Raw genomic sequence first — 10,213 nt, 5'->3', positions numbered from 1 at the left:
TCAGAAGTCATTTAATGGTTAAATCCTCAAACTTATTTCGTCTCCACGTTTGTCGCTGAGAGCTGATTTTTCTTTCCACGTCTCGGCTGCACACAGATCAGCTGTCACTCACACGTTGTGGGCGGGACTTTGACGTCTTGTCATTAAGTTGTGGTGTAAATGTTTGAGTGTCTTTAGGTGGCGCTCCTTCCTGCGTGTGTTTAGCCACGGAGCCTATCACTGCTCATGGGGATGGAAAAGGAAACGTGTGTGTGCTCTAAATGTCTGATGAATATCTGATTCTATGGATGCATTTGTATGTTGTTGTTTCTTTGTTTGTCACACGTACGAATGAGGCTCTGGGATTGATGCTAAAGTGTAATAATCCAGATTATAATGAGGGAGGAAATCCTGATTCTTCTCTGTTCCACAGCTGAGATTCTGCTCAAACATGTTGATTGTGTGGATGAAGTGTTCCTGAAATCATTGAGTCATTTCACTTTACTGATGGGACGTGTGAACAAACTGAAGCTTTATCAAGAAATAAACGTCAACACACTCTTTTCTCCTCTTTGTTGTTTCAATAACATATAATCAGATAATGTTGGAATATAAACAGCTGCAAAAGAAACTAATGAAACATACTGTACAGTAATTATGCTCTTTCATTAGATATTTAATAAATAAATATAGACATCATTTAAAAATATGCCTATGAAATAAATAAAGATAATAAATAGATGCAAAACCACCACAAAAAGATGCATAATGACTAAAAATAGATGCAAAACCACCACAAAAAGATGCTAAATGACTAAAAATAGATTCAAAACCACCACAAAAAGATGCAAAATGACTAAAAATAGATGCAAAACCACCACAAAAAGATGCAAAATGACTAAAAACAGATGCAAAACCACCACAAAAAGATGCAAAATGACTAAAAATAGATGCAAAACCACCAAAAAAAGATGCAAAAGGAATTAAAATAAATGCAAAACCACCACAAAAAAATGCAAAATGACTAAAAATAGATGCAAAACCACCACAAAAAGATGCAAAATGACTAAAGATAGATGCAGATTTGAGACGCTTTCATCTTCTTACACATCAGAGTAATATTTTACTTATTTTACTTCACTGCATTTATTTAAAGAGCTGTAGTAACTTTTCAAATGAAGATGAACGTCATTAAAGTTGACATGTTAACACATCAATAAAAACACGGTGTAACAGTCACAGGAGCAGGATGAGCACCTTTACTTTGACACTTGAAGCACGTTCTGTTGCTAATGTTGTAAACAGCAGCAGCAGCAGCAGCAGCAGAGGTCACGTTATAACCGTCACTTTCACTTCCCCGTCACTTTCCTCCGCAGCGTTTCTGAGAACTGTGAAAAAGTCTTTCACATTAAATCTGTGTGTGCTTCAGAATTCTGGCTCTGAGATCAAACACGAGTTCATGAGGAAACAACAGGAAGTGACGTTACAAAGAAGCTTTTTTCCTGATCTGTGAGCTTCAGGAAGTCCCGTTATTAGATGTGTTGATATTAGGGCGTCCATTGTTTCAAGGATGTCATTCTAAATGAATAACACATTTTCTTATCTGCTCTAAATGAACACAGAACACATGAAGGATTTATCAGTCCATGAATCTGTCCGTTGGCCATTTGGGCTTCAGGAAACTGTGGACATTTATAGAACAAGGACGGATTACAGAACGGACCTATCAGGATGCTGAATGACCACAAGTGCACACGAAACAACCAGAAACGACCACAGAGAGACAAAAAATGACTACAGGGATGCAAAACCACCACGAAGAGATGCTAAATGACTGAAAACAGATGCAAAACCACTACGAAGAGATGCTAAATGACTGAAAACAGATGCAAAACCACCACGAAGAGATGCTAAATGACTGAAAATAGATGCAAAACCACCACAAAAAGATGCTAAATGACTGAAAACAGATGCAAAACCACCACAAAAAGATGCTTAATGACTGAAAATAGATGCAAAACCACCACGAAGAGATGCTAAATGACTGAAAAAAGATGCAAAATGACCACGAAGAGATGCTAAATGACTGAAAACAGATGCAAAACCACCACAAAAAGATGCAAAATGACTAAAAATAGATGCAAAACCAGCACAAAAAGATGCAAAATGACTAAAAATAGATGCAAAACCAGCACAAAAAGATGCAAAATGACTAAAAATAGATGCAAAACCACCACAAAGAGATGCTAAATGACTGAAAATAGATGCAAAACCAGCACAAAAAGATGCAAAATGACTAAAAATAGATGCAAAACCAGCACAAAAAGATGCAAGATGACTAAAAATAGATGCAAAACCAGCACAAAAAGATGCTAAATGACTGAAAACAGATGCAAAACCACCACGAAGAGTTGCTAAATGACTATAAATAGATGCAAAACCACCACGAAGAGATGCTAAATGACTGAAAACAGATGAAAAATGACCAAAAAAGATGCAAAATGACTAAAAATAGATGTAAAACCACCACAAAAAGATGCAAAATGACTAAAAACAGATGCAAAACCACCACAAAAAGATGCAAAATGACTAAAAATAGATGCAAAACTACCACAAAAAGATGCAAAATGACAAAAAATAGATGCAAATTTGAGGCGCTTTCATCTTCTTACAAATCAGAGTAATATTTCACTTATTTGACTTCACTACATTTATTTAATGAGCTGTAGTAACTTTTCAAATGAAGATGAGCGTCATTAAAGTTGACATGTTAACACATCAATAAAAACACGGTGTAACAGTCACAGGAGCAGGATGAGCACCTTTACTTTGACACTTGAAGCACGTTCTGTTGCAAATGTTGTAAACAGCAGCAGCAGCAGCAGCAGCAGCAGAGGTCACGTTATAACCGTCACTTTCACTTCCCCGTCACTTTCCTCCGCAGCGTTTCTGAGAACTGTGAAAAAGTCTTTCACATTAAATCTGTGTGTGCTTCAGAATTCTGGCTCTGAGATCAAACACGAGTTCATGAGGAAACAACAGGAAGTGACGTCACAAAGAAGCTTTTTTCCTGATCTGTGAGCTTCAGGAAGTCCCGTTATTAGATGTGTTGATATTAGGGCGTCCATTGTTTCAAGGATGTCATTCTAAATGAATAACACATTTTCTTATCTGCTCTAAATGAACATAGAACAGATGAAGGATTTATCAGTCCATGAATCTGTCTGTTGGCCATTTGGGTTTCAGGAAACTGTGGACATTTATAGAACAAGGACAGATTACAGAACGGACCTATCAGGATGCTGAATGACCACAAGTGCACACAAAACAACCAGAAACGACCACAGAGAGACAAAAAATGACTACAGGGATGCAAAACCACCACGAAGAGATGCTAAATGACTGAAAACAGATGCAAAACCACCACAAAAAGATGCAAAATGGCTAAAAATAGATGCAAAACCACCACAAAAAGATGCAAAATGACTAAAAATAGATGCAAAACCACCACAAAAAGATACAAAATGACTAAAATAGTTGCAAAACCACCACAAAAAGATGCAAAATGACTAAAAATAGATGCAAAACCACCACAAAGATGCAAAATGACTAAAATTAGATGCAAAACCACCACAAAAAGATACAAAATGACTAAAAATAGATGAAAACTACCGCAAAAAGATGCAAAATGACTTAAAATAGATGCAAAACCACCACAAAAAGATGCAAAATGACTAAAAATAGATGCAAAACCACCACAAAAAGATACAAAATGACTAAAATAGTTGCAAAACCACCACAAAAAGATGCAAAATGACTAAAAATAGATGCAAAACCACCACAAAGATGCAAAATGACTAAAATTAGATGCAAAACCACCACAAAAAGATACAAAATGACTAAAAATAGATGAAAACTACCGCAAAAAGATGCAAAATGACTTAAAATAGATGCAAAACCACCACAAAAAGATGCAAAATGACTAAAAATAGATGCAAAACCACCAAAAAAAGATGCAAAATGACTAAAAATAGATGCATAACCACCACAAAAAGATGCAAAATGACTAAAAAAAGATGCAAAACCACCACAAAAAGATGCAAAATGTCTAAAAATAGATGCAAAACCACCACAAAAAGATGCAAAATGACTTAAAATAGATGCAAAACCACCACAAAAAGATGAAAAATGACTTAAAATGGATGCAAAACCACCACAAAAAGATGCAAAATGACTAAAAATAGATGCAAAACCACCACAAAAAGATGCAAAATTAATTAAAATAGATGCAAAACCATGATGATTAACATCTTGGTATGGTTCTAGGTGACAAAGGTTATCCTCTAACGGAATACCTAATAACCCGCTGGCAAACCCCGCTACAGAGCAAGAGCGCCGGTGTTGTGCCTTATTCAGCCCCCCTGCAATGAAATGCACCCCCTCGCATTACAGGTGATATTCTGCATCAGAAGGCTGCTGTTTCCACCTATAGGAGTAGTTTATATACAGGTAACCATGGTAACGGTCAGAACATGTGTTACTTACAGTCTTTAAACTATTTTAAAGAGTTTAAAATCACAAAGTTGGATAATAACGAACACAAAACAACACCTTTTTATATGTTCTGTGGAAATAAACTGCAGCATAATTACAACATGAATGAAATGGATCTTTTGAGCAAGTTGAATGTGTTTGACTCAGCGTTTCCTAAATATGATCCCAGCTTTTCTTGCAGTTCATAGGTTCAAACGTGTGCTTTTAATTGGGTTACACCTGTCCAACAGTGCGCACAGGCGCACTCGGGTCACAGTGGAGCGCTGCCGTTATTCTTTTCCATACAGCGTTTTTATGATGGGGCCCTTTTATTCCACTCTTAAGACAAAAAACATCTTTATTTTGCTCCATCTCGGATGTCAGGATGCCGATCTGTGTGTCGGAAAAGTTTCTTTTCTAACCTGCGTTCTTCCTCTCCGTGTTTGAGCTCAGTGGGCGAGGCCTCCGAACCAGGAATATTTAAGGGCGTAACGTGTTAAAGACGATCGAATTCAGCCGCCGCATTTATCAAGGCCCACTCATTCGTACGCTGAGATCGGTCCGATACGAATGTTTCATAAATCACACCTGGGTCCTTTCCTACGAACACTTCTGCGCTCAGATCTGCGCCCGTTTTCACGCAACATTGATAAATGAGGCCCAATGAGTGGTAAAGGGTTCTTATTACGTAGAGTAATGTCATTTAAGCCCCTGCAGTCAATACAGGGCCGAACAGTGTTGTCCTTCTTATCCACAAGGAAGAAGCCCGCCCCCACAGAAGAGGAGGAGGGACGGATGAGATCAGCTGCAAGGGAGTCTGTTATGTGAGTTTCCATGGCCTCCCTTTCTGGTTTGGAGAAGTTATAAAGCTTGCTGGACGTTAGGGGGGCGCCGTGGAGTAAATCTATGCCACAGTCATAGGGTCTGTGGGGTGACAAGGATTGGGCATGGTCCTTATTAAAAACCTCCTGGAGGTCGTGATACTGAGCAGGGACAAGAGTGAGGTCAACTGGTCAGGGTGGAGGTGGTGTAGAGGAGACTGTGGTAGGAATGGCAGAGTGAAAGCAGTGTAAGTGGCAAAAAAGGCGCGTGTCGTCGTTGCCAGGTGTCGTTGTCGTTCAGTTGGGCCTCCTTGCCCTGTAAGGGGTGGTCAAAAATCTTTCTTATCTCAGCTGTAAACAAAGGGAGTGAACTAGATAGGGGAGAGTTGCTGTCAGACAAGGCCAGATGCCTTATCTGACAGCAAACTCATCATAAAAGCAATCTTGGATCTATCAGTGGAGTAGGTTAAAGGCTGTTGTACCTGGACGGTTTATGGGATGAAGGGCTCACGGGGATGGTTGGATGGAAGAACCGGGGCGGAGTCCGGAGAGGAGTTCAGAGCAGGATCAGAGTCTGGAGCTGGAGGACTGAGGATGTGTGGACACCTGGTCCAAATGACTCTCGAGTTGAGTAAATCCTGAAGCAAGGCGCTGAAGTGTGTCCATAATTTGTTTAAGGGCCCCTTCGTGTTGCCCCAAAAGGACTCCCTGACTTGCTAGCGCCTGCCGAAGTGAGGAGGTCTCTACAGGGTCCATATTGGCCAGATAATTCTGACGCGGGCCGACTGACAGCTGGACCCTGAAGCAGAGGGAGGCAGGTTAGATAGGTGCGTCAAAAAGGTTTATTTTAACAAAGGGGCTCCACAAGTTAAAGCAACAAGTGGCTGGCAAGGCATGCGGGGGAACTTAACCACCAGAAGACGCTCAGGCACGGGGCAAACTCAGGAACTCAGGCAACGAGGCAGCTCAGGGAAAACTCGGGCAACGAGGCAGCTCAGGGAAAACTCGGGCAACGAGGCAGCTCAGGGCAAACTCGGGCAACGAGGCGGCTCAGGGAAAACTCGGGCAACGAGGCAGCTCAGGGCAAACTCGGGCAACGAGGCAGCTCAGGGCAAACTCGGGCAACGAGGCAGCTCGGGGCAAACTCGGGCAACGAGGCAGCTCGGGGCAAACTCGGGCAACGAGGCAGCTCAGGGCAAACTCGGGCAACGAGGCAGCTCAGGGCAAACTCGGGCAACGAGGCGGATCAGGGCAAACTCAGGAATCGAGGCAGCTCAGGGCAAACTCAGGAACTCAGGCACAATGCAGCGAGGTACGAAGAACTGAGAAAGCTCACAAAGAAAAACATCAGCACTTGTTGGCAAGACTGCAGCAAAAACTCACTAGGAGAGGAAGGTCAGCTCTACAGACAAGACGGAAATCTCTGTGAGGGGAGCAGGGCCAAGACCAGGTGTGTATATAGAGGTGGTACTGAGTGAATGGCTGCAGGTGTGCCTCGTCAGCCCCGTCAGCCAAACCCTGCAGAGGGGGAGGAACAACAACACCAAGACCCAGAACCCTCACACTTTACATCTTTACAGTGTGACAGTGAAACTTTTACTCACAATAAAAGATATAAATACTACTTCCACCTGAAAATGCATTTCTATACAATTCCAACAGGGCATCACTGTTTGTTTATTCATAAACGGTGATTTATTTATTTTATTTTTGTTTGTCTTATTCCCAAATACTGTTTACGTTTTATTTGTTTGTGGTTTTATCTTTTAGAGTTTAACCTCTTCCTCTGAAAAGCAGTTTAATGTAAAATATATATTTAAATGTCTGCAAACACTGATCCAATGTAACCATGTTTGATACTGTTGTATACTGTTTTTAGTATTTATATTTAATAAAAACAAACAAAAACAAACATATAACCAGGTCATTTTGTTCAACAAACACAGAATCAAGACAGCTTCAAGTCCAAACTCTGTGTTTTCTAAATATTTCTGCTAAAATCCTGTTGAATAGAGTTTGAAGCAGATGAAAAGTCCATAAATCAAATATCTGCACGACTCTTTGGTTCCTCAATGTGCTGTTTTCTGTACGCAGTGTGTTTCAACACATGAAGCAGGGATGTAGTGCAGGTTAAAGCACCTCAGCTCAGTTCATCTGCATTTTGAGTCAAGAAGATGTTTTAGTGTGATTAAAGAGCTTTAAAGTAAAAGTGCGTCGTTTCAAACATCAGTGCAAATGCAGTCAAAGCAGTAAAAGTGCAGCTTGAATCATTCTGGTCTGATTCATTCACGTCCTTCTGGATTCACAGTCGCAACAAATCACTGATGAAATGATGTTTGTTTAAATGAGGCTTGAAACGCTCGTTTGGCTCCAGATGATGTTGTGAAATTGAATCGTCTTCTCACAAACGCTTCAAAGAAGACGATTGAATTATTATAGAAGAGGTGAAATCATTCAGAGCCGCTGTCAGTCGGCAAGAGTCAGAGAAATACGGAGCCGCCCCCAAAGACTGAGCTGCCAACAAGTGTTTTATAACTAAACACCGACGTGTTTTCAGACGTGGAGCAGGTTTGAACCGAGGCTTTGTTGTCAACGAGGAAACAAAGTGGCGCTCCTCTTCCTGGAGTGAACACAGCTTGATAACCCCTCCCTCCTCCTCCTGCTCTGAAACACAGCCAGCTCCACTCTGAACTCCACTTATTTCCTTGTTCCCTCCCCTTCAGATCTACACTTTGAAAATGGGTGGAACCAACATGGTGGTGACGTGCAGGAGCTGACAGGCCCCACTCACTGCGCACACACATGTTGTTGAGATCAGAGCTCAGACTAGTTTCACTGCTGAGGAAGAGAAACTCACACAGGCGTTGGCACTGAGAGGTGAAATGGCGCAGAAAGGAGTTCAGCTGGACCGGGAAACCTTCTCTTGTTCCATCTGTCTGGATCTACTGAAGGACCCGGTGACTACTTCCTGTGGACACAGCTACTGCATGAACTGTATTAAAAGCTACTGGGATGAAGAGGAGGGGAAGAAAACACACAGCTGCCCTCAGTGCAGGCAGAGCTTCACACCGAGGCCTGCCCTGCTGAAAAGCACCATGTTAGCAGTTTTAGTGGAGGAACTGAAGAAGACTGGACTCCAAGCTGCTCCTGATGATCACTGCTATGCTGGACCTGAGGATGTGGGATGTGATTTCTGCACTGGGAGGAAACTGAAGGCCCTCAAGTCCTGTCTCTTCTGTCTGGTCTCTTATTGTGAGGAACACCTGCAGCCTCATTACAACGTAGCTGCTTTAAAGAAACACAAGCTGGTGGAGCCCTCCAAGAAGCTGCAGGAGAACATCTGCTCTCGTCACGATGAGGTGCTGAAGATGTTCTGCCGTACTGATCAGCAGTGTATCTGCTACCTCTGCTCTGTGGACGAACACAAAGGCCACGACACAGTCTCAGCTGCAGCAGAGAGGAGTCAGAGGCAGAGAGAGCTGGAGGGGAGTCGACTAAACATCCAGCAGAGGATCCAGGACAGAGAGAAAGATGTGAAGCTGCTTCAGCAGCAGGTGGAGGCCATCAACCGCTCTGCTGATAAAGCAGCGGAGGACAGCGAGAAGAGCTTCAGCCAGCTGATCCGTCTCATGGAGAAAAGACGCTCCGATGTGAAGCAGCAGGTCAGATCCCAGCAGGAAACTGAAGTGAGTCGAGTCAAAGAGCTTCAGGAGGAGCTGGAGCAGGAGATCACTGAGCTGAAGAGGAAAGACGCTGAGCTGGAACAACTCTCACACACACAGGATCACAACCAGTTTCTCCACAGCTACACCTCACTGTCTCCACTCACTGAATCTACATCCAGCTTCAAGATCCGTCCTCTGGGACACTTTGAGGACGTGACGGCGGCTGTGTCAGAAGTCACAGAGAAACTACAGGACGTCCTGAGAGAGAAATGGACAAACGTCTCACTGACTGGGACTGAAGTGGATGTTTTACTGTCAGATCCACGAGCAGAGCCCAAGACCAGAGCTGACTTCTTAAGATACTCACGTGAAATCACACTGGATCCAAACACAGCACACAAACGTCTGTTATTATCTGAGGGGAACAGAAAAGCAACATGCATGAGTAAAGAACAGTCTTATTCTGATCACACAGACAGATTCAGTCATTATCATCCTCAGGTCCTGAGTAGAGAGAGTCTGACTGGACGTTGGTACTGGGAGGTGGAGTGGAGAGGAGTAGTTTCTGTAGCAGTCGCATACAAGAATATGAGCAGAGCAGATGCATTTGGATTCAATGACAAATCTTGGAGGTTATTTTGGTCCAAAAACAGTTATAACTTTAATCACAACAAAGTCAAAACTCCCGTCTCAGGTCCTGGGTCCTCCAGAGTCGGAGTGTACCTGGATCACAGTGCAGGTGTTCTGTCCTTCTACAGCGTCTCTGAAACCATGACTCTCCTCCACAGAGTCCAGACCACATTCACTCAGCCTCTCTATGCTGGACTTGGTCCTTATGATGTAAACTCTGCTGCTGAGTTGTGTAAAGTCAAATAGTCAGAAGTCATTTAATGGTTAAATCCTCAAACTTATTTCGTCTCCACGTTTGTCGCTGAGAGCTGATTTTTCTTTCCACGTCTCGGCTGCACACAGATCAGCTGTCACTCACACGTTGTGGGCGGGACTTTGACGTCTTGTCATTAAGTTGTGGTGTAAATGTTTGAGTGTCTTTAGGTGGCGCTCCTTCCTGCGTGTGTTTAGCCACGGAGCCTATCACTGCTCATGGGGATGGAAAAGGAAACGTGTGTGTGCTCTAAATGTCTGATGAATATCTGATTCTATGGATGCATTTGTATGTTGTTGTTTCTTTGTTTGTCACACGTACGAATGAGGCTC

General features: G+C 42.6%; 1 protein-coding gene across 1 annotated transcript; it reads left to right on the top strand.

The window, feature by feature from the left end:
- Positions 1-8,188: 8,188 nt before the first annotated feature.
- On the top strand, positions 8,189-9,874 carry LOC310950167 (tripartite motif-containing protein 16-like; the record flags this gene model as incomplete). Its single annotated transcript, XM_083917829.1, has 1 exon — positions 8,189-9,874. Exon 1 carries the CDS (start codon positions 8,216-8,218, stop codon positions 9,872-9,874), a length of 1,659 nt encoding a protein of 552 aa, XP_083773955.1. The 5' UTR covers positions 8,189-8,215.
- Positions 9,875-10,213: the final 339 nt, after the last annotated feature.

This window comes from Echiichthys vipera (genome assembly GCF_963691815.1).
Source record: "Echiichthys vipera genome assembly, chromosome: 1".
Taxonomy (NCBI): domain Eukaryota; kingdom Metazoa; phylum Chordata; class Actinopteri; order Perciformes; family Trachinidae; genus Echiichthys; species Echiichthys vipera.
Note: the sequence above shows the minus strand (reverse complement) of the source record. Positions and strands in the feature narration are given on the sequence as shown.